We start from the raw sequence: 25,898 nt of genomic DNA, 5'->3' as shown, positions 1-25,898 counted from the left end.
TTTTTCTGGGTGTAAAATCAGATTGTATGAGAGCAGTAATATATGATCCATACTTTTACAGTTTATATGTCTCCAATTTCTTTATCTTCTCTAATTGCATTGGTCTGCCACCCTCAGTACAATGTTAAGTAATAGCCATGGGTGATGGATACTTCTTAAACTTTCCCTCAGAATACATCCAATGGCAGAGGAAATTGTATCAGACTCACAGCTTGCCTGAAATCCTACATTACTTTCATATCTACTATCTTAGCCTTAAAAATATATATAAAATTTACATTTGATTCCATAGAATGCGTATATATGCCTTAACATAAAAAGTTTAATTTATTTGTCCTGAAATAAAATTAATCTTTGTTGAAGATGATAATGTTTATCCTTAAATTTCAAGTATTCTCTCTAAGCTGCCCTGTTTTGTTCTCCAGACATCTGTATAACCCAAGTTTGATAAATAGTAAGCACTTCGATGTCGAGGACTAGGTCTTTTATCTCTGGATTCCCAGCATTAAATACAGTATCTAACACCAAGTAGATGTTCAATATTTATTGAAAAAAATGAATGAATGAATGAATGAACAAAAGTTCACTTTTGGAAAAGTAGTGTTAAATGTTAGCATTGTGAATAATTGCAATTTTAATTATTTTTCTCATAGAAAAAGTATGACTGACAACATTGTAAAAGTCATGCACTTTAAAATAATTTTCTGGTCTATATAATAAAACAACTTTTTTAAGCTTTTTATAGTTAAAAGTGTAAAATATATTAAAATGATCACATATTATAAGTACTCAGCTCAATGAATTTTCACATACTCACCAATTTCACAAAACTAACACCCCATCAAAAGGAGAACTTTACCTGCCCCTCAGAAGTCCCCCCATGCTCTCTTTTGGTCACTGCAGCCCTTTTTAACAGCATACAGGGAATTCCCTGGCGGTCCAATGGTTAGGACTCCACACTTCCACTGCAGGGGGCATGGGTCAATCCCTGGGCAGGCAGCTAACATCCCGCAAGCCGCATGGTGCACCCAAAAAAACCCAGCCAAACAAACAGCATACATTAGTTCCACAAAATCTTTTTTTTTTTTTTTTTTTTTGGCCGTGCCGCAGCACTTTGATAATAGTAAGCATTAAATAATCATTGAACTTTTGCATTAATTAAACAATTAATAATGAGCAATAAATTCTTTTGAGCTCTTATGTCTAGTTGTCAAATTACCCTGATTTTTGTTTGACTTTCTTTCATTTGTTTAGAGTAGTAGTTCTCCACAGGTAGGAGATGTCTTTCAGGGGACTTATGGCAATATCTGGAGATATTTGGGGTTGTCATGACTAGAGAGTGCTACTGACATCTAGTGGGTAAAGGCATGGGTTGCTGCTAAATTTAATTCACAGAACAGCCCCCCACAAAAAGAATTATCTGACCCAAAATATTAGTAATGCCAAGGCTGAGAGTAATATTTTCTAAAGAATGGGTGGGTGGTTTATGTTTGATGCAGGTTAGTTCAAATAGGTTATAGCACCTTACTAATGGAGTCTGAGGTATCAGGAATTTGATTTCCATAGGCACTAGTTCATCTTTCTGTAGTTTAATGCATCCCAGCCACTGACCAGATGTCCTAAACATTTCTGCTACTGATTACAAGAAGAACGAGATGAGGCAGTGTAGCAGAGCTGGTACCACCACTTCTGGAAAAATGCCTCAAAGCATCATGTTTTGTACATATTCCAAATCCAGCTCTCCCACGTGACTAGTTCTCACTAGGTTGGAATTAGATTATGTACTTTGACTAGGAGCATTGCTTAATTTTGTTATTAGCTCCCTGAATTATTGGTCAACAGACTTAAGGCAGAGGGAGTGGTGCCTTATGGACCGCCAGTTAATCCAACTTCAGCCACATTTTCTTATGTTAAATGGAGAATCCAGTAGCCCTCCACAAACATTCATGCATACCCACACACCCCTGTCCTATTCCTTTCTCCCAGGGATTATGGAAGGTCAGAAACAGTACAGTGCACATAAATGCTGATAATAATGTTGGAAATTCATATCTGATAAAGTTGTTCTTCATGGCGGTTTGTCAGGGGGTAGTTTTTTGTGTATTTCAGTGTCCCTTGGTGAGTTTATTCCATTCTTGACAAGTTTACCTACAATGAACAGAGAGAGCCAGATTTGGGCATGTTTTAGGGCATGGCCCTAAACAACTTTAGGGCATGGCCCTAAAACATTTGTTGGTGTGCAAGAGAGAATTAGTGGCAACATACACCAATTCTGACTTTCCTAATAAAGTATCCTCTAAAATTATTACCTCAAAGAACACTACAACAAACCAAGATTTGTATAGTGGGCACTGTAAACCTACAAGTCCTTAAACTTAATGGAGAAGATGAGCTTAGAATTTGACTATTTGATTCTGCTTCATTTAACTGTGAATGCATATCTAAATGAAAACACTGTGTGAAGAAAATTACTTGGGACAATTTGAATGAAATAATCTCTGCTTTGTGCTGTAGCTTGTTTCTATTTTGGGAGCATGGCTTTTATTAGTACTACTTTTAGTCCTCCTAAAAAAGATAAAATATTTCATAGATCTCTAGGCCTTTTTCAATTTGTATAGAAATTTAACATATTTAACTTTTGGGAGGATGTCAGGTAAAATGTGGTACTTAGCCCCTTTCCTCAGGGAGCTTATTTGGTTGATGAGAGCCACATGCTCTATGTTAAGTCTTAAAAAATCGGGGAGTTGATTAAGTTCTAATACTTCATTATACTAATAATGTTAATTATTTTTAGTTCATTGAGTAATGCTTAGTTTACGTAATAATGCTAACTAGTATAAATACTAATAATGCACATAGCGTATTTGGAACAAAGTTTAAGCGCTTTGTCCTTTTTTTCTACATTGGCTTCATTTTTTAGAGCGCTTCACAAGCTGTAGAGAATGGGTGAGGCAGGGCAAGGGTGGAAGCAGCCCAGTGTGAAGGCTGTGCAGTACTGAGTTGTGACGGACCCAGGTTAGGCTGGTGGCAGAGGCGGTGGTGAGAATATTAAAAGACTGTACTCAAGGCTCAAAATTTTATAAAATAAATACATTTTTTACTGTTTCACCAAGACTATTCCTAAGGGACACTGGCATCTTTTTTTTTTTTTTTTTAAAGCAAAGCACATGGTGGAGAAGAATACAGCAACTAATAGTATAATTTGGTGCCAAGGCCTTGATTCTTGCCAAGACACCAACAGTCTTACCCAGCTCTTGCTTTTGCGCCATCAATGCAAATGTCAACCCAATGAACTTATACTGAATTTTTTAATGCGCTATTTCCAGTAACCAGGCTTCATCCTTTTCTCCTTTGGCTGCAGATCCTAATTATCTCATGGCTAACGAACGCATGAACCTGATGAACATGGCCAAGCTGAGTATCAAGGGCTTGATTGAATCTGCTCTGAACCTAGGGAGAACTCTGGACTCTGACTACGCACCTCTCCAGCAGTTCTTTGTGGTGATGGAGCACTGCCTGAAACACGGCTTGAAAGGTAGACCACGGCCTCAGAATACACATGTGCACGCACCTGTTTCCTAGCAATACATGCTCCAGAAGAGAAGCATTCCTGGTGGAGCCAAAGAATAAGAGGCTCGAATTAATATTAATCCATTGGAATGCAGCCTATGTGGGTGCAGAGATATGGTTGACTTAAAGGAGGTATAGCGCTTAAAAAATACAGATTCTTGAAAGCTAGAGCTGGAAGCGCTGTTACAAGTATCTAATTCAAGATGGCAGTTGTGTTCCACAGGTGGATATAGATCTAGAATGGGACGTGACTTGCCCAAGATCACACAGTGAGTGAGGGCAGAGCAAGTGCTAGAACTCAGATCTCCAGACTCTTGCGTCCATGCTCTTCCCACTTAACCCTGAGCTTTTGAGGACAGGACCTGGTCTTGTTCACCTTGGCTTCTTTTCCTCCTCCCGCTCCAATCTTTGATAACCTGTTCTTGGATTACCTATTCTCTTCCACTGGACTGTTTTCTTCACTAATACCACACGGCTTTAAGCATGATATTGTTAAGATATTTTATTGTTATTATACAGCTAGTCCATAAATTCTTCCTGAAAGAGGAAGGACCGAGTCTTGGAAAGTAGGGGATTTTTGATTTTTATGAAATGTTATCTATTATGAAAGCATGAATAATTTTAGAACTGTCTGATAATCTGGGATCAATTCCTGGAAAAGCGCACTGAATAGATGGGAGAGGGTATGTGTGTGTTGAGAGTGTGTTTATGTTGTGAAAAATATTAAAATATTGCTTTGTTTTTATCGCCTTAGCTAAGAAAACTTTTCTTGGACAAAATAAATCCTTCTGGGGGCCTCTAGAACTGGTAGAAAAGCTTGTTCCAGAAGCTGCAGAGATAACAGCAAGTGTTAAAGATCTTCCAGGACTTAAGTAAGTTTAAGGTTCAGTTCTGTGTGTCAGGGAGAACATTCTTCTTAACTACCTCCTTTAGGAGTGAGACTAAAGACAACGGTGATCATAATAATTTATTTCATAACAGTCCAAAATGCAAAATGCTGTTATGAATAGGTGATGTTACGAGAGAACTGGTACTGTAGAATAATGAGAAGTGTGAGGGATAATTATTATTAATCTAAGAAAGGTTGTCTTCATGTTAAAATACCAAATGTTCTCTTTTTTTAAAAGCACTTGTGGGTATCAGCTAGTGAGTCTCAAGAAGTTAGATCTAGGGAGGTGGTGTGTTGGACTTAAGACAAACAATGTGTTTGATGAGAACCAAGATTAAAACGGTTGTCAAGTGAGCCTCAGGAACTGACACCCGGAACCTGCCTTGGGACTTGAAAAAAGAGTGGTAATCACCTTCCCAAATTAGACTGGTCCAATTGTAATCAAGTAGAGGTCTAAGTGGCCTGTGTCCTGATTATTGTTATTCGGGTCCTTACATGATCCACACTAAATTGATGAGGATTTACCAAAACTAGTCTGATGGAGCATTTTCAGTTTGGCCTTCCAGAGGTCTTGTCTTCAAATCATGGTCTCATTGGGTAATTAATTCCTCACGAGAGCATTTGTCCCAGACACACCCCTGGCTCCCACTGGCCCACACGGAAGTGCCCCCACAGGAGTGTGGTGGGAGAGGCTGTGAGGAGCACAGCCTGTGCACCGTATACTGGGGGGCCCGTTAGTGGGAGTAAGTGGACCTGTCCCACTGTGGCCTCTAGCTCTGCTGCTTTTCGTTGGTTTCTGTGTTTTCGTAGGACACCAGTAGGCAGAGGAAGAGCCTGGCTTCGTTTGGCATTGATGCAAAAGAAACTTTCGGAGTATATGAAAGCTCTGATCAATAAGAAGGAACTTCTCAGGTATGAAGATCTTCTCGTTGAGCTTCCTTCTTTTTCTCCCCATGTTCTATATCATATGAGGCTGAAGCATATAAATGTATCATTTTGGGGGGTCAGAAACACTTGATTCATGACAATTTCACGTAGCTCAGCTAATACCTTCTCCCACATCACACACACACATGCGCAAGAATAGATGTTTTTATATTAAGTGTGTTCACACTGTCTCTGTGGCATATGTATGGTCCTTTGCAGGACAGGTCAAAACTTAACACCTTTAGAAAACGGGAAAGGCTTTTGACACCTTAGCATATACCCAGGCTCACTAAGACAGGAAGTTGACGTGTAACATTAAATTCAAATACAGCACACAAAAAAATTTCCAGTTGGGTCATAGGTACAAATGGGAACGAGAAAACAATAAAGCTTTTAGAAGAAACATAAAGTAGACAAAAATTTCTTAAACACAAAAAGTTCTACCTGTAAAGGAAAAAATGGATGAATTGGTTACATTAAAATGAAGAACTTCTGTCCATCAAAAGTCACTCTTGAGATTAAGAGTGAGAGGTAACCCATAACTCTAAAGGAGATATTTGCAGTACATAATACATATATTCAACAAATTATGCATACTCATGGTGTATAAAGAACTCCGTCAGTCCAAAAAGAAAAAAGGCAGATGAGCAAAGACAGAATTGGGTAAAGGACTTGAACAAGCCTCTCACAGAAGAAGAAATTGAAATGGCCAGTAAACATATTAAAAGATACCTAACTTCATTAGCCATGTTGTAAATTCAAGTTAAAACAAGAGTGTGATAACCTCACACAACCACCAGAATGGGTAAAATGAAAAAGACAGATAATCCCAAGTGTTGGTGAGGATGTGAAGTAACTTTAATGTCCTGCTGATGAGTTAACTGGTATAGAAATTTAAGAAAACTGTTTGTCATCCTCTGTTAAAGCTGATCATGAGCATTCCTTGTGATCAAGGATTCCGCTTCTAGTTATTATAGCCAATAAAAAATGCATAGTTATATCCAACAAAAGACATGAACAAGAATGTTCATAGTTATTACAATGATTGTACCAGCCCCAAATGTTTGTAATAGACCCCAAGTATCAATTCACAGTAGAATGGGTAGGTAAATTATGGTATACTCATACAATGAAATACCATATAGCAACTACACACAGCCATATGCATTAATCTCACAAGTGTAATGTTGGGCAAATGAAACCAGACATGAAAAATACATTCTGCATTATTCCATTTATATAAAGTTCAGAAACGTACCTAATTTATCCTTCATGATAGAAGTCAGGAAAGAGCTACCATTGGCAGGGTAGGGGTAGTAAATGGGGAGTAGAAGGAAGCACAAGGTGCCTTTGGAGGTTCTGATGATGTGCTGATTTTTAATATAGTGCTGGTTACATAGGTGTGTTCTCTGTGTGAAAACTCATTCCACTGTATTGTATGATTTGTGTACTTTTCTATGTATACTTTATAGGTCATTAATATTTACTAAAAGAATTCAAGTATAGCAGACTGCCTCTGAGAAATATTATAAGAAGAATAAGTAATCGAGAATTTAAAGACATGGCTGAATTTTTCAAGAGCCTAGTTTTTACCAAAAATTGCACTGCAGATCCTAACATGGAGCATTGTTTTAATGTTGCTGCAGCTGCGTGTGCCATTGATTGCTGTTTTCTTGCCTAGGAAAATTAAACAAATCAGGAGAAAGAGAAACAGTAACCATTCAGGAGAGCTTATTTACTTCCACAAGGGGAAGGCTCAGCTTTCCAAGGATCAAGCCTTAAAGTGGTGTAGGGTCTAGTGTTCAAGCTGTAGGCGGCTACAAAATTATATGATTCAATTGGGGTCTGAAGAATTAGCTCTTCATCCAGCAGAGCACCAGAGTAAATGGATTCAGTCTTACGAACTAGACAGAATACTTTTTAATACATATTTTCACTCACTTTGACTCAGCACTTTCACACCCTAGGTATGTCTAACAGAAATGCATGTGTATATGTACCCAAACCCATGTGCAGTAGTGTTCAGCAAAGCACTGTAGCCTGCACAACTGAAACAGCAAATAGAATGAATCCATTGTGGTATATCCCTACCATGGAATACTGTGCAGCAGTGAAAGTGAACTACCACTGCATACAACAATACAGTATATGTATTACTAAATCACTTTGCTGTACACCTGAAACTAACATAACATTGTAAGTCAACTATACTCCAATATAAAATAAAAAATTTTTAAATATATATACAATTAAATTTAAAAAATAAAAATAAAGCAGATCAGAAAAAAGGCAATTTTAAAAAAACAAACTAATTGGTTTTTTTAAGATCCATGAAAGATTGAAAAGTTATCCCCTGGTGCGTTGCAAATACAGATATGTGGCAGAAGCATGAATGCTCACTTCGGTGAAAATACCATTCCAATCACTTTTCTTTCAGCTGGACTGTCTGTTATCTAGAGTCTGTTCATGTCCCTATTATCTAAAATAAAGTATCCAAGTAATCCTTGTTTTTACTTTTTTGCTGTTATTATAGATGACCATATTTAACCACGAGGCAAGTGCTTTTCTCCTTGTCTCATGGTTACATCATTGGATTCTTGAGGTTTTATTACAGTAGAGTGTTTCATGGATTTCTCTTACAGTGAATTCTATGAACCCAATGCCCTCATGATGGAAGAAGAGGGAGCCATAATTGCTGGTCTGTTGGTGGGTCTGAATGTCATTGATGCCAATTTCTGTATGAAAGGAGAAGATTTGGACTCTCAGGTATGAGAAAGATACTTGGTTACCAAGTGTGTCACTCTGAGTTCTGTTATCTCAGAATTTGGATTGATTAGATTATACCAACCAAATTAGGGGAACTTCTATGAGTTATAAATAGGATTTTCTTTATTTTTGATGTGAATATAAAAAATCTGTTTGTTTTTCCTTCCAGCTTGGCTTATTTGTGCATAATGAATGTTTTTCAAATCCTTGTCTTAACTGTGATCCCTGTTAAAAATATTTTGCACAGGCTAAAATATATATATATATGTATATATGTGCTGTGTGCTATGTGGTTCAGCAGCAAACATATATATGTATATATGTTTGCCGTAGCATCTTATGGAAAAACCCAAACAAATTTTTGGCCGACCCAATATATGTACACACACATATAAGCCAAAATATATACACAGGGGTTTAGTAGCAGAATATTTTAAATAAGCAAGAGAGAAAGAAATGTTAAACCTTAATTTATATTAAGTATTCAGTTGACTTTCTTAGTCATGTCCTACTGACTTAATCTTGGTTCTTTACTTACAACCCTTGTCAATTCTTTTTTTTTTTTTTTAAGAAGCAGCTTTTTTTTTTTTAAGTTACCTTTTCCAACTTTTTTTTTCTTCTCTTTTTTTGGCTATGTTGGGTCTTCGTTGCTGCACACGGGCTTTCTCTAGCTGTGGCGAGCAGGGGCTACTCTTCGTTGCAGTACACAGGCTTCTCATTGCGGTCGCTTCTCTTGTTGTGGAGCGTGGGCTCTAGGCATGTGGGCTTCAGTAGTTGCAGCACACAGGCTCAGTAGTTGTGGCTCACAGGCTCTAGAGCACAGGCTCAGAAGTTGTGACACACAGGCTTAGTTGCTCTGAGGCATGTGGGATCTTCCCGGACCAGGGATCGAACCCGTGTCCCCTGAATTGGCAGGCGGATTCTTAACCACTGTGCCACCAGGGAAGTCCCGTCAATTCTTGATTATAATAAAACATTAAATTTTTATTAAAAATTTCTAGTAATTGTCATGACTGTAATACTATTTTGAGTGCCTAAAAAGAGACATTGTGTTATGCCTTGGGAAAAGTATCTAATTTTATATTGAATTCTGAACATTCTCTCTGTAGGTTGGAGTTATAGATTTTTCAATGTATCTCAAGGATGGGAACAGCAGTAAAGGTAGTGAAGGGTATGTACAAAGAAAATTAGTTTTCTTTTTTCTTTAATGTTCTTTGATAGTATTTAAAGTTTACAACAGTACTGCTTTAACAGATGTGCTGAAAGAATTTCTGATGAGATAGCTTTAATAGAATCTTGTCAAAAATATCTGACAATTATGCCTGCTAAACCCTAAAAGCGATTTTAGTTAAGTAGATTTTCCTACTCTTTGGCTCAGGGGCAAACAAAATAAAAATTTTTATAAAAGGAATCCAATGCTTCATCTCTTAAAAGTAATGTTTGGAAACATGGTTTTCTTGACCAGAAGGATTGCATTGTCAGTTTGCTTAAAATTTGCACTATTACATGTGCATCATGGGATTATGTAAAATGCTAATATTAGGGAGAGCTGAGTATATGGGAACTGGGCACTACTCTTACAACTTCTGTAAATCTAAAATAATTTCAAAATTAAAAGTTTTAAAAATATTCATATGGTACTTGGAAATTAGCGATCAGAAACTCACCTTTTACCCTTTATAAATTTAGCAGTTGAAAGCATAATTAGTCTGAAGTTTTTAACCTTAGGCATTGAGCTAAGATTATATTGCTTGTCCTTTAAGTAGTCGTAGTAGAGGTGTGTGGCCTTGAATTTTGTCTTTCAGTTGAAAAGTCTGTCTGTATAACTTTTGCCTATTCTAGATTAGCTGGTCCCAGAAGTGAACCTTCTTTTTCCACACTTAATTTACTCATGTAATAATAAACACCTGATCTTTGTGAAAGCCTTTTATACCATTCACTTTGAAGCCAAACAGCATTTAAAGGCAAATAAATATATAGCCTTTGAGAACAATAATTATTTCACCCGAATAAGCTTAATTCAATTCCTATGACAAATGGAAAATTGTTATGATAAATAATACTAACAAAGCTAAAAAGAAATCTATCAATTGTGAGAAGAAACTTTTTATTCTTTAAATGCCTCTAATAGACTGTACATTATACCTATAACCTAAGGTATTAAGATATATAAGCTACAGCAAGAGCTTTATTAATATGCAGGGGTGGTTTCAATTTTAAACCTCCAGGTCTCTTGTTGATATGCCAAGGGGATTATACATCAGGTCTGTCTTCTGATTCAGTGTGTCTGTGCCATAATTGCCTTTCTATGTTTTATGAAAAGATTGGGGGTGGGGCATCTTGGTATTTCTAATGTTATTTACTTTTTTTCTATTTTTAAATTTTTTTCCCTCAGAGATGGCCAGATTACTGCAATTCTGGATCAGAAGAACTATGTAGAAGAACTCAACAGACATCTGAAGTAAAGAATGAATAAATGCTATTACTTTACTGGGGGTTTTGGTGTGGGGGAAGGGAAAGGTAAACTGATGAGCAGTTAGGATAAATTCAGACCATACTCAACAAATATATATAGAATTACTGCTTGCCAGGCACTGAGCTAGGCACTGGATATGTGGCATTTAACTGTTCGGTGAGCTTAAATGAAAAGCAATATAAAATTAGTATGTAATTAGAACTTTAGTGATTATGTAAATATATTCAGTTAAGAACTCTTAAATTTGTGACATAGACAGTTGAAATTGGAGGTCTTCTTGGTTCGGTAGATCCAGCCACATATTTCAGGACTAAGTCTTGGGTAAAGCACTCATCACTTTACTACCTTTAATTGTATCTCGTTGGTCCCTTGCATGTCTCATACATTGGATTGATAGTATTAATTTACCCTTTTTCCACCATCACTACCATTAATTTACCAAGTACTCACCAAGTATTTTTCATGACCAGATCATAAAACAATCTCTTCTTTCCTAAGGAGAGCTATCCAAAATTTATTGGTATTCTCAAGTGCACTGATGGTCTAAAAACTGTTGAATAATTCAGAAGAATTAATATACCCATTAATTACCTTATTTATAGTTCTCTTATGAAAGATAATCATTTTAATTTAAGTAAGACCTAAAATGTGACTATACCAGTATCAATATAAATTATAGTCTTGGTTCCATCTAGAAAACTCAAGAACAATTTAAGTACATTTTCTCTGGGGACTGAGTACTAATAATGAACTGACAGTAAACTGTGGAGATGTTAGCCTAGCAAAGATGTGGTTACAGTTGACAATGAAATACAAATATGACCCTATTATTTACTCTTTCAATGCCTCCATTTCTTTATCTATAATAACAACCCCATACCTAGCACATGGGGTTTTTGAAAGGAGTAATGAAATAATGCAAGTAAAATCAGAAGAGTGCTTGGTGTATGGCAAGCCCATCATAATTCATGTAGCCCATTACTATTATTACTATTACTATTCTTATTATTATTATATAAGTAAACAAAGTTTACTGTGTAGTGCATCAACTCTTTTATTTCATCAACAAATGCTTATTAAATACAAACTTCAGTGCCAAGAATGTAGCAAGTAAGACACATATCAGCTTGTAAGCTCTCTTAGAGCCTACAAGTCTGTCAAGAATTATGGACAGTAAACAATGAAAGTATAATGAGTATTTTAAAAGAAAGTACAGGATATTGCCCTGTTTCTCAAAAGAGACTATTATGTTTTTTCTTCTGTCGATAGTGCTACTGTAAACAACCTTCAGGCAAAAGTGGATGCATTAGAAAAATCCAACACTAAACTGACAGAGGAGGTAAGTGTTTTGGAAGTTCTTTGATTGACTTAGAGAATTTAGTAGAGTGCATTAGTGGAAAATAATTTCTCTGGAGCCTGGAAATAAAGGACTTGACTTTTCAGATAATATCTACTATAGGACTCCTTGTTCTGACCAAGAATGGCCAGCTGGCTTATCTGAGGGGTCTCAGTTACCCAGTTGGACTCTGAAGGCATAGAACCTGGGCTGATCAAATATTTTGCTTTCTTTTGTGAATGTTTTGTCTGGGCTAGCCTAGAGTTAATGTTTAGCAGGTAGCGTGGTATTCATCATTTATTCATTCATCAAACAATTTGGGTACTGCGTATGTGCCAGAGCTAGACAAAGATTTATATCTGCCAGGCATTGATTTATGTGTGCCAGATTGGCAAGTTCCCGCCTTCAAGGGTTTTATTTTCTCCTTGGGGTGATGGGGTAGATGACATAAAGAACACGGGTCAGAAGACCAGTACTAATAATGAACTAACAGTAAACTGTGGGGATGTTAGCCTAGCAAAGATGTGGTTGCAGTCGACAATGAAGTACAAATATGACCCTATTATTTACTCTTTCAATGCCTCCATTTCTTTATCTATAATAACAACCCTATACCTAGCACATGGGGTTGTTGAAAGGAGTAATGAAATAATGCAAGTAAAATCAGTTAGAAGAGTGCTTGGTGTAGCAGTAATTACTGTTTACATGTCATGTGCTCTTGAGCAAGTAAGTCACTTGACCTCCAAGAGGCCCAGTTCCCTAACTGGCAAATTAGAGTGTTTCCCCTTTTAGCTCACAATTACCCTGAAGATCAAGTAAGAATATACATGTGAAAACTCTTAGAAAAGTCCCTAAAATTAGAATAGAAAAATAACCTCATATTTTACTTCTGATTAATTTTTTTTCCCCTAACTTACCAAAGGCTAAGCGACATATTTTTTTCTTCAGTAGCATTAGATGTTTCTATGCGAAACCTTAAATAAAATTTTTTAGGTGGCAAAGACTTTATCTTCTCTTTTTCAAATTATAACTATCCTATTACATACAGTGAGATACATTTGGTTAAATACAACAACATAGATGGACCTGGAGGGTATTGTGCTTAGTGAAATAAATCTGAGAGAGAAAGACAAATACTGTATCTTATTTAAATGTGGAATCTAAAAAATGAAACAAACAAATGAATATAAAACAAAACAGAAACAGACTCACAGATATAGAGAACAAACTAGTGGTTAACACTGGGGAGGGTCAAGATAGGGGTAGGGCATTAAGAGGTACAGATTATTATGTATAAAATAAATAATCTACAAGAATATATTGGATAGTATAGGGAATATAGCCAATATTTTATAATAACTTTAAGGTTATAATGTATAAAAGTATATAATCTATATATTTTATATATAGATTTTATATATATAAAGTATAATCTATAAAAATATTGAATCACTATGTTGTACACCTGAAACTAATATAATATTGTAAATCAGCTATACTTCAAAAAAAATTTTTGGTCTAAAATAAACAAGTTAAAGCGCTAGTCAGGAAACACTATCTAATTGGATTTTTTTCAGAAGGAAAAAATCGTTGTTCATTGTTATAACTTTAAAACACCTTCCATATTACTCAGTTCTGGGGGCTTTAGTTTTGGATGTAGATTCTTAAATTATATTAAAACTTTAATTTGTTGATATGACCCTTAGAATTTTATCCCACAAGGCTTTGGAAACATTCTGCACAGCAATTTTCTACTGTGAGTCTACTGCTGTTATATTGAGGTAGTGTGGCATAGTAATTAAGCATGCTCTCCAGAGCTAGACTTCTTGAATTTGTGTCCCACATCTGGCGCTTGCTAGCTTTCTGATCCTGGGCGAGTTACTTGCGCTCCTGTTCTTTGGTTTACTTATCTGTAAAATGGGGATAAGAAGAAGAAGAAGAAGAAGATTTTTGTGCAAATTAAATGATTTAATGCATAAGGGCCTAGACCAGTGCCTGACACATCATAAGCACTCAGTAAATACAATCGTAAATTTTATTCCCTCAGTCACAGGACTTGTGTTCTTGGCCTAACTTTATCTTACCAACAATATTAATTTATTCATTTACTTATTTATCTTACCAGTAAGATTTACTTTCTTAAAGCTTTGAACTTTTAGAGATAGGAAAGCACTGTGTATAGACTTTATAAAGAGCAGACAAGGCTAATATGTTCTGCCCTCTCTCATTTCCATCTATTTTGGATTTAAAGGGACCAGTAAAAAAACAAAACAAAACAAAAAAGACCTCTTTTCCCCTCCTGAGTTCTGAACCAATATGACAAAATGAGAAGAACTGAGCAGATGAAGGTAAATAAACATCCACTTTATGTTGGTAAAGCTGACTTAGAAAGTCCACTTGGATCTGCAGTCGTCACTCGTAATACTTTCTCTGATGATGAGACCTTGGAAGGAGCAGTCCGAGGTGCGCTTGGATCTAGAGGGCAGACCCACTTGCCCAAAGTTACTTCTTTACGCATTTTAGGCCCACGGAGCAGAGAGAGAAATGGGCTGCCAGACCTGCCTGTAGAAAGCCTGCCTGAGCCTGGCTCCTCTGTACTTACATAGTAGAACAGGAACCAAGCAGAGATGATGAAAAGGGAGACTAGCCTGGCTGAGAGGAGTCTGCTCAGTTCCTTTCCTAGCCTCATTTAGGCACCTTCCCACTCTCTGTGGGAACTGAGCTCAGTAGGTGCAGAGGGGAGCGTTTCCACCGTACTCTTCCCTCCAGTGGAATAGGGTTATAAACATTTCCCCTAGAGATACACTGCCAATAACATTACCTTGTCTTTGTAGGTGCTGAAAAGAAAAATCTCTTCAACGCTTAATGGCATCTTTTAGAGGGAGAACTTTGGAGTTCACTTCTTACTCTCTTAAAAATTATCTGTAGGGACTTCCCTGGTGGTCCAGTGCTAAAGAATCTGCCTTACAACGCAGGGAATGCAGGTTCGATCCCTGACCAGGGATCTAAGATCCCACATGCCGCGGGACAGCTAAGCCCGCGTGCCACAACTTCTGAGGTCGCGTGCCTCAACTAGAGCCCACGTGCCGCAAAAACAGAGCCCACACGCTCTGGTGCCTGGGCGCCACAACTAAAGAAGAGAAACCCACACGCCACAACTGGAGAGAAGACCACACACTACAATGAAGAGCCCGCACGCCGCAAGGAAAGATCCCGCATGCCGCAACTAAGACCCAACGCAGCCAACAATAAATTGAATACATAAATAAATAATAAATAAATCTTTAAAAAAAATTTAACATTTAAAAAAAATTATCTGTTGAAGGTCTTATGGAGGGTTTGTAAGATGGGTCCCAAGGCATGAGGTGACCACTTATACATTTTAGAAATAGGATTTTTTAAGGAGACCTTCAAGGTGGCAGAGGAGTAAGATGTGGAGATCACCTCCCTACCCACAAATACATCAGAAATACATCTACATGTGGAACAACTCCTACAGAACACCTACTGAATGCTGGCAGAAGACCTCAGACTTCCCAAAAGTCGTGTGGCTGACAGGGTCTTGGTGCTTCGGCCAGGTGTCAGGCTTGTGCCTCTGAGGCAGGAGAGCCAAGTTCGGGACATTATCCACCAGAGACCTCCCAGCTCCACGTGATATCAAACGGCAAAAGCTCTCCCAGAAATCTCCATCTCAATGCTAAGACCCAGCTGCACTCAACAACCAGCAAGCTACAGTGCTGGACACCCTATGCCAAACAACTAGCAAGAGAGGAACACAACCTCACCATTAGCAGAGAGGCTGCCTAAAATCTTAGTAAGGTCACAGACACCCCAAAACACACCACCAGATACGGTCCTGCCCACCAGAAAGACAAGATCCAGCCTCATCCACCAGAAAACAGGCACTATTCCCCTCCAACAGGAAGCCTATACAACCCACTGAACCAACCTTAGCCACTGAGTGCAGACACCAAAAACAACGGGAAGTACGAACCTGCAGCCTGTGAAAAGCAGACCCCAAATACAGTAAGTTAAGCAAAATAAGAAGACAGAGAAACACACAGCAGATGAAGGAAGAAGGTAAAAACCCACCAGACCAAACAAATGAAGAGGAAATAGGCAGTCTACCTGAAAAAGAATTCAGAATAATGATAGTAAAGATGATCCAAAATCCTGGAAATAGAATGGAGAAAATACAAGAAACATTTAACAAGGACCTAGAAGAACTAAAGAGCAAACAAACAATGATGAACAGCACAATAAGTGAAATTAAAAATTCTCTAGAAAGAATCAAAAGCAGAATAACTGAGGCAGAAGAACGGATAAGTGACCTGGAAGATCAAATAGTGGAAATAACTACTGCAGAGCAGAATAAAGAAAAAAGAATGAAAAGAATTGAGGACAGTCTTAGAGACCTCCGGGACAATATTAAATGCACCAACATTTGAATTACAGGGGTCCCAGAAGAAGAAGAGAAAAAGGAAATATTTGAAGAGATTATAGTTGAAAACTCCCCTAATATGGGAAAGGAAATAGTCAATCAAGTCTAGGAAGTGCAGACAGTCCCATACAGGATAAATCCAAGGAGAAACACGCCAAGACACATATTAATCAAACTATCAAAAATTAAATACAAAGAAAAAATATTAAAAGCAGCAAGGGAAAAACAACAGATAACATACAAGGGAATCCCCATAAGGTTAACAGCTGATCTTTCAACAGAAAGTCTGCAAGCCAGAAGGGAGTGGCAAGACATATTTAAAGTGATGAAAGGGAAGAACCTACAAAAAAGATTACTCTACCCAGCAAGGATCTCATTCAGATTTGACTGAGAAATTAAAACCTTTACAGACAAGCAAAAGCTAAGAGAATTCAGCACCACTAAATCAGCTTTACAACAAATGCTAAAGGAACTTCTCTAGGCAGGAAACACAAGAGAAGGAAAAGACCTATAATAGTAAACCCAAAATAATTAAGAAAATGGTAATAGGAACATACATATTGATAATTACCTTAAATGTAAATGGACTAAATGCTCCCACCAAAAGACATAGACTGGCTGAATGGATACAAAAATAAGACCCGTAGGTATGCTGTCTACAAGAGACCCACTTCAGACCTAGGGACACATACAGACTCAAAATGAGGGGATGGAAAAAGATATTCCATGCAAATGGAAATCAAAAGAAAGCTGGGGTAGCAATTCTCATGTCAGACAAAATAGACTTTAAAATAAAGACTATTACAAGAGACAAGCACACTACATAATGATCAAGGGATCAATCCACGAAGAAGATATAACAATTGTAAATATATATGCACCCAACATAGGAAGACCTCAATACATAAGACAAATGCTATCAGCCATAAAAGGGGAAATCGACAGTAACACAGTCATAGTAGGGGACTTTAACACCCCACTTTCACCAATGGACAGATCATCCAAAATGAAAATAAATAAGGAAATGCAAGCTTTAAATGATACATTAAACAAGATGGCCTTAATTGATATTTATAGGACATTGCATCCAAGAACAACAGAATACACATTCTTCTAAAGTGCTCATGGAACATTCTCCAGGATAGGTCATATCTTGGGTCACAAATCAAGCCTTGGTAAATTTAAGAAAATTGAAATCGTATCAAGTATCTTTTCTGACCACAATGCTATGAAGCTAGATATCAATTACAGGAAAAAGTCTGTAAAAAATACAAACACATGGAGGCTAAACAATACACTACTTAATAACCCAGAGATCACTGAAGAAATCAAAGAGGAAATAAAAAATACCTAGAAACAAATGACAATGAAAACACGATGACCAAAAACCTATGGGATGCAGCAAAAGCAGTTCTAAGAGGGAAGTTTATAGCAATACAGTCCTACCTCAAGAAACAAGAAACATCTCAAATAAACAACCTAACCTTACACCTAAAGCAATTAGAGAAAGAAGAACAAAAAAACCCCAAAGTTAGCAGAAGGAAAGAAATCATAAAGATCAGATCAGAAATAAATGAAAAAGAAATGAAGGAAATGATAGCAAAGATCAATAAAACTAAAACCTGGTTCTTTGAGAAGATAAAAAAAATTGATAAACCATTAGCCAGACTCATCAAGAAAAGAAGGGAGAAGACTCAAATCAATAGAATTAGAAATGAAAAAGGAGAGGTAACAACTGACACTGCAGAAATACAAAGGATCATGAGAGATTACTACAAGCAACTATATGCCAATGAAATGGACAACCTGGAAGAAATGGGAAAATTCTTAGAAATGCACAACATTCTGAGACTGAACCAGGAAGAAATAGAAAATATAAACAGACCAGTCACAAGCATTGAAATTGAGACTGATTAAAAATCTTCCAACAAACAAAAGCCCAGGACCAGATGGCTTCACAGGCAAATTCTATCAAACATTTAGAGAAGAGCTAACACCTATCCTTCTGAAAATCTTCCAAAATATAGCAGAGGGAGGAACACTCCCAAACTCATTCTACGAGGCCACAATCACCCTGATACCAAAACCAGGCAAAGATGTCACAGAGAAAGAAAAATACAGGCCAATATCACTGATGAACATAGGTGCAAAAATCCTCAACAAAATACTAGCAAACAGAATCCAACAGCACATTAAAAGGATCATACACCATGATCAAGTGGGGTTTATCCCAAGAATGCAAAGATTCTGCAATATATGCAAATCAATCAACGTGATAAACCATATTAACAAATTGAAGGATAAAACCCGTATGATCATCTTAATAGATGAAGAAAAAGCTTTCAACAAAATTCAACACCCATTTATGATAAAAACTCTCCAGAAAGTAGGTATAGAGGGAACTTACTTACCTCAACATAATAAAGGCCATATATGACAAACCCACAGCCAACCCACAACCATTTCGTCAATGGTGAAAAACTGAAACCATTTCCTCTAAGATCAGGAACAAGACAAGGTTGTCCACTCTCACCACTATTATTCAACATAGTTTTGGAAGTTTTAGCTACAGCAATCAGAGAAGAAGAAGAAATAAAAGGAATCCAAATCAGAAAAGAAGAAGTAAAGCTGTCACTGTTCGCAGATGACATGATACTATACATAGAGAATCCTAAAGATTATGCTACCAGAAAACTACTAGAGCTAATCAATGAATTTGGTAAAGTAGCGGGATACAAAATTAATGCACAGAAATCTCTTGCATTCCTATACACTAATGATGGAAAATCTGAAAGAGAAATTAAGGAAACACTCCCATTTACCACTGCAGCAAAAAGAATAAAATACCTAGGAATAAACCTACCTAAGGAGACAAAACACCTCTATGCAGAAAACTGTAAGACACTGATGAAAGAAATTAAAAATGATACCAACAGATGGAGAGATACACCATTTTTCTTGGATTGGAAGAATCAACATTGTGAAAATGACTGTACAACCCAAAGCAATCTACAGATTCAATGCAATCCCTATCAAACTACCAATGGCATTTTTCACAGAACTAGAACAAAAAAATTCACATTGTGTATGGAAACACAAAAGACCCCGAATAGCCAAAGCAACCTTGAGAAAGAAAAACTGAGCTGGAGGAATCAGGCTCCTGGACTTCAGACTATACTACAAGGCTACAGTAATCAAGACAGTATGGTACTGGCACAAAAACAGAAATATAGATCAATGGAACCGGATAGAAAGCCCAGAGATAAACCCACGCACATATGGTCACCTTATTTTTGATAAAGGAGGCAAGAATATACAATGGAGAAAAGACAGCCTGTTCAATAAGTGGTGCTGGGAAAACTGGACAGCTACATGTAAAAGAATGAAATTAGAACACTCCCTAACACCACACACAAAACTAAATGCAAAATGGATTAAAGACCTAAATGTAAGGCCAGACAGACTATAAAACTATAAAACTCTTAGAGGAAAACATAGACAGAACACTCTGTGACATACATCACAGTAAGATCCACCTCCTAGAGAAATGGAAATAAAAAAAATAAACAAATGGGACCTAATGAAACTTAAAAGCTTTTGCACAGCAAAGGAAACCATAAAGGAGATGAAAAGACAACCCTCAGAATGGGAGAAAATATTTGCAAATGAAGCAACTGGCAACGGATTAATCTCCAAAATATACAAGCAGCTCATGCAGCTCAATATCAAAAAAAGCAAACAACCCAATCCAAAAATGGGCAGAAGACCTACATAGACATTTCTCCATAGAAGATATGCAGATTGCCAACAAACACATGAAAGGATGCTCAACGTCACTAATCATTAGAGAAATGCAAATCAAAACTACAATGAGGTATCACCTCACACCAGTCGGAATGGCCATCCTCAAAAAATCTACAAAGAATAAATGCTGGAGAGGGTGTGGAGAAGAGGGAACCTTCTGGAGCTGTTGGTGGGAATGTAAATTGATACAGCCACTATGGAGAACAGTATGGAGGTTCCTTAAAAAACTAAAAATAGAACTACCATATGACCCAGCAATCCCACTCCTGGGCATATACCCTGAGAAAACCATTAATTCAAAAAGAGTCATGTACCACAGTGTTCACTGCAGCTCTATTTACAATAGCCAGGATATGGAAGTAACCTAAGTGTCCATCGACAGATGAATGGATTAAAAAAGATGTGGCCCGTATATACAATGGAATATTACTCAGCCATAAAAAGAAACAAAATTGAGTTATTTGTAGTGAGGTGGATGGGCCTAGAGACTGTCATACAGAGTGAAGTAAGTCAAAAAGAGAAAAATAAATACCGCATGCTAATACATATATATGGAATCAAAAAAAAAAGAAAGGTTCTGAAGAACCTAGGGGCAGGACAGGAATAAAGACACAGTCATAGAGAATGGATTTGAGGACATGGGGAGGGGGAAGGGTAAGCTGGGACGAAGTGAGAGAGTGGCATGGACTTATATACACTACGAAATGTAAAATAGCTAGTGGGAAGCAGCTGCATAGCACAGGGAGATCAGCTCTGTTGCTTTGTGACCACCTAGAGGGGTGGGATAGGGAGGGGGGGAGGAAGATGCAAGAGGGAGGAGATATGGGGATATATTTATATGTATAGCTGATTCACTTTGTTTTAAAGCAGAAACTAACACACCATTGTAAAGCAATTATACTTCAATAAAGATGTTTTAAAAAATAGGTTTTTTTAATTAATTAATTTTTTTATTTATTTTTGGCCGCGTTGGGTCTTCATTGCTGTGCGCGGGCTTTCTCTAGTTGTGGCTACTCTTCGTTGTGGTGCATGGGCTTCTCACTGCGGTGGCTTCTCTTGTTGTGGAGCAGTGGCTCTAGGCGAGTGGGCTCCAGCAGTTGTGGCTCGTGGGCTCTAGAGCGCAGGCTCAGTAGTTGTGGCTCACGGGCTTAGTTGCTCCGCGGCATGTGGTCTCTTCCCAGACCAGGGCTCAAACCCATGTCCCCTGCATTGGCAGGCGGATTCTCAACCACTGCGCCAGCAGGGAAGTCCAGAAATAGGTTTTATAACTAAATATAATTACAAGTTATCCATGAGGACACCCTTGAGGTAAATGATTGTAAGATAACATTGTGGTACTGAAAAAATGTTCACACAAAAAGCAGTAATAGATATTTTTTATTTTTATCTTTAAAGACGTTTCTCCTAAGTTCCCTATAAGAACATTTTCATGGGGCTATAGATAGCTTTCTTTCCTTCTAAGAATAGCTCAGCCTGAAAATCGTGTCCTAGCAGATCATGAATTATCTTATCCAAAAAATAACAGATTATTTTTTAAATTTTTTCAACAGCTTGCAGTTGCAAACAACAGGATTATTACCTTGCAAGAAGATATGGAACGAGTTAAAGAGGAAAGCTCCTACATATTGGAATCTAATCGGAAGGTTAATCTTACTAGATTTATGAAATATCCCCAGAGAGCATGTCATGTGTCATGGGGGGGCTGCCTCCAGAGGACCGCTTGGTAGCTGCGAGCATTTGCATATGTTAAGTGCACCGTTTTCACTGAGGGTCCAGGCACAATTGAGTGAATGGCAAAGGTTATGGGAGGGTTATGCCCCTTCTCCTACAGACACTCCTTGGCTTCACCGCCACCTACATCTGTTTAGAGACTTCAGTAAACAGTCTAATTTGATGTCTTGTTTTTATGTACTAATGATTTGTACTATATTTAAGTGTTCTGTTATATTAAATATACCATTATTTTTAGACCATGTTACTGTTTTGTAAAAAGTGTTTATCTGATATCACTGGGAAAGAGTTACCATATAAATGAATTTTCTAGATAACTCAATCCCTTAAAGTATAGGGTTGGATCCATAACATCTTATGGAAAAGCCCAAACAACCTTTTTGGCCAACCCAATACCAAACTTTTTATATATGTCTAAACAGATATTTTGCAAACCTTTTGTATATTGCACAGTTCTAAGCCTTCTTAAGTGGAGGATGTAATTGAACACATTTAGCCCTTTGTGATGACTGAATATCATAATTATCAACATTGGCAATTCTGTACTGAGTGATAACGGTGCTACTTTGGTGGGCGTCGGCTATTGAAATTGATAGAGCTTCTAGCTCCTGAGCTTAAATATTCCCAGATTACTGTGGGTGTTTTTTTCTGCCTTTTATTTCACTGGCATCTATTGCTTCTTACTGCTGTTAGCATTACTCTCTCTAGAAAGGTCTCCCTCCTCATGCTTCTAACCTGCTGTGACCTAGGAATCCAGAAATCCAGTTATTAACCTTCTTAAAGAGTAAGCACCTAGGCTCTGCGTGGGGACCGACATGAGTAACATGTTTGCCTTTAATGCACGGACTTTGTAAAAACAACTGTGACTACTCAGCATTTTCTCACGAGCTACTGATGTTTAGCTCTGACCTCTCTGTATGGGTGGAGACACCAGATGTGAGATCTCTGGAGTAGGACTGCATTCCTGTTTGAACCTTTGGCCCAATTTATAGTTTACAGTAAATGCTATTTTGTTTTCAGAGGCTGATTTTTTAAGACTTCTATCACTTGGTTTAGTAAACTATCTTAGGACTTTAAACAAAATGGCAAGAAATTCCCAGTTCGGCTTAAGAATACTTACTAAACTTCTTCAGTTTCTTTGTTGTCTTCGTTCATTATCATGCATGTTTAGGTATGATCATTTCCCTTACTAAATAGCAGTGCTAGTGTCCACTAACTGTATAAATTCTTTAAATCCTTAAATATGTACTATTTTATTTATCTTTTCAAGGGCCCTAAGCCAGACAGAACTTCAGAAGGGCAAGCACTGAGTGAAGCAAGGAAGCACTTAAAGGAGGAGACACAACTACGACTGGTAAACTTTGCTTAGGTCCTAATAGTTCAGGAACACATTAAAACCCCTACCTAGGGGTATTATCTCACAGATCAAGGCATATCAGTAGTGTTCTAGCAAATTTTATGGATCCTATAAAATAGTTTCTCATTCTTTTAACCCATATTTCCTACAGTGCTTCCTCAGTCCTTTTTCTGAGCATTCTCAACAGCCAATGGAATTTTACCAATCTTAATTTTTAATTTATTTTTGCTTTTATAGTTTGTGTTGCAAAAACATTAGGTATATAGAACCTACTTTTTTCTTTTCTTTTCTTAATTAATTAATTAATTAATTAATTAATTTTTGGCTGTGTTGGGTCTTCGTTGCTGTGCGTGTGCTTTCTCTAGTTGCAGTGAGCAGGGGCTAGTCTTCGTGGCAGTGCTCAGGCTCTAGGTGCGCGGGCTTCAGTAGTTGTGGCTCGTGGGCTCTAGAGCGCAAGCTCAGTAGTTGTGGCGCACGGGCAAAGTTGCAGAACCTACATTTTTAAACTATGCTATCTCCCCTCCTGCTTCAGTCCTCACCCCGGCAAAGATATGTCTCCTTGGATTGGGCAGCTCCTCTTCTCCTTAAGAATCATTAATTTAGAATTGTACGCTTTTATTTTTAGTTGTTATTTCTGAATTTATTCTTGTTCTTATACATAAACAGAAAAATGTACATCAGTATTAGTCTTAAGATATTTTTAGAAATTAAAATAGATATATATACATATATAAAAGAATGTATAATAAGAACTAATACTCCTATAATAGATTTTATCCAAATATTAGTATATTAAATACACCTGTGGTATTAGTACATTAACTCTTCTTATAATTTAGATAGTATGACAACCAAATAATCCCCCTCCAATAATGTCTCTAACAGTAGGGAGAAGCCTAAAAATAAGGGGTGATCTGATTTGTAGTTTGTTATCACAAACAGTGTATAGAACAGAATTTCAGGTTATTTTATAATGTTACTTTAACAGTGTTATTTAACATCCTTGAAATATTTATCATTTTCCTTCTGTGTGTTTGTGGATTTGATCTCAAAATACTTTCCATAAGGAAGGTCCTAGAAATAATATATGTCAGCATTTTAAGAAGCAGTCTGATTTGTCTTCTGTCATGCTAACCATGTACAGAAGAGTGCCTCAGTTAAGTGGCAAGTGAGAAAATTTTACACAAAATTTTCCACATTCTCGTACCACATTAAGATAAATGTTCATTAAAAGAGAAAGAAACCAAGCAAGTAGGCAAGGTTCTGAATGTGCCCTGGGCACAGCATGGATGCAGAAGAACCTCAGGTCTTTGTACCTCTGATCATCCAAATAATGTTGCAGTAATAATGGTTGAAACAAAAATAGGTCTCATGATAAGTGAATAGAAAAATTCAGTTTGCCGCTCTATTTAAAATAGATAACCAACGTGGACCTACTGTATAGCACAGGGAACACTGCTCAATATTCTGTAATAACCTAAATGGGAAAAGAATTTGAAAAAGAATAGATAACGTGTATACGTATAACTGAATCACTTTGCTGTACACCTGAAACCAACACAACACTGTTAATCAACTATACTCCGATATGAAATAAAAATTTTTTAAAAAAAGAAAAAACTCAGTTAGCCATATTGACCATTCCCTGTAACTGAGATGTTACCTTGGGGACCCAAATTATCTTTTGGGTTCCCTGGGCTCTTGAAAATGTCAACAGCTTCCAAATGAAGAGAATTCCAACTGCTTCATTTTGTGCTGGCTGCTGTAACACTTAATATATATTTCTATAATAAGATATGACATCAATTGTTTTAATATCTAATGAAGTGACTCAAGTATGTGTGTATTTTAGACATATTAGATAGCACTATGTTTGGCCTACCGAGTTTTTCAGATTTGTAAATTATTGAGTAAATGGTACTCTAATTATCCTAATTATTATTATTCTTTTTGTTAATGTCTCTGTATTGAATGATAGCTTATAGCCGTTCTGCCAGACTTCAGACCTGAGAGTTTTGGTCTACCTTGTCCTGTGGAATTTTGTGGTTTGCACTTAGTTGAGGAAAGAGAGAATAAGTAATTTGTTTTCCTTTTGGGGCAGGATGTTGAAAAAGAACTGGAGATCCAGATCAGCATGAGACAGGAGATGGAACTGGCTATGAAGATGCTGGAGAAGGATGTCTGTGAGAAGCAGGATGCCCTGGTGTCTCTGCGGCAGCAGCTGGACGATCTCAGGGCTCTTAAGCATGAACTTGCCTTCAAGTTGCAGGTAGGCTCACCGGCTCTCTAAAATGCCAGGGCTTCCCGCTGCCCCTCTTCTTCTCTAGAATCACACTTTAAATATAAGAGGGAAGAGTCACATCTCATTTTGAGGCTAGCTACCAATAAACCACTTCAGGAATCGGTCTATCCTAGGATCCTGTATTGCTGTTCTGGAAAGTCATGGCCACTTTTCACGCTGTAACTGGGCAAGAGGGTCTTTTTTATCCTATAAGATAATTTCTACTCTCCAGCCTAACTTGCCAACTGAGTTATATAGATAAATTGAGGTACTTTCCGATGTTGATTTTTGAGACAAAACTGCATATAACAATACCAATC

The 25,898-nt window shown here is 37.3% G+C and overlaps 1 protein-coding gene across 8 annotated transcripts in view; it reads left to right on the top strand.

The window, feature by feature from the left end:
- Positions 1–25,898, top strand: part of RUFY3 (RUN and FYVE domain containing 3) — an 89,443-nt gene that overhangs the window by 49,450 nt on the left and 14,095 nt on the right. For 7 of the 8 annotated variants that reach the window (XM_059922890.1, XM_059922887.1, XM_059922889.1 and 4 more), the window contains 10 exons: positions 3,362–3,535; positions 4,325–4,442; positions 5,270–5,371; positions 8,029–8,152; positions 9,262–9,323; positions 10,548–10,613; positions 11,898–11,967; positions 21,760–21,852; positions 23,211–23,294; positions 25,399–25,566. In XM_059922890.1, the coding sequence (XP_059778873.1) occupies positions 3,362–3,535; positions 4,325–4,442; positions 5,270–5,371; positions 8,029–8,152; positions 9,262–9,323; positions 10,548–10,613; positions 11,898–11,967; positions 21,760–21,852; positions 23,211–23,294; positions 25,399–25,566 (1,061 nt within the window). The remainder of the gene's footprint in view (positions 1–3,361; positions 3,536–4,324; positions 4,443–5,269; positions 5,372–8,028; positions 8,153–9,261; positions 9,324–10,547; positions 10,614–11,897; positions 11,968–21,759; positions 21,853–23,210; positions 23,295–25,398; positions 25,567–25,898) is intronic. The other variant, XM_059922888.1, reaches the window with a different exon arrangement.

The sequence above is a fragment of the Balaenoptera ricei genome, chromosome 5, assembly GCF_028023285.1.
Source record: "Balaenoptera ricei isolate mBalRic1 chromosome 5, mBalRic1.hap2, whole genome shotgun sequence".
In the NCBI taxonomy this organism is placed as follows: Eukaryota; Metazoa; Chordata; class Mammalia; order Artiodactyla; family Balaenopteridae; genus Balaenoptera; species Balaenoptera ricei.
The sequence above is the reverse complement of the archived record's forward strand: the minus strand, read 5'-3'. Positions and strand labels throughout refer to the sequence as shown.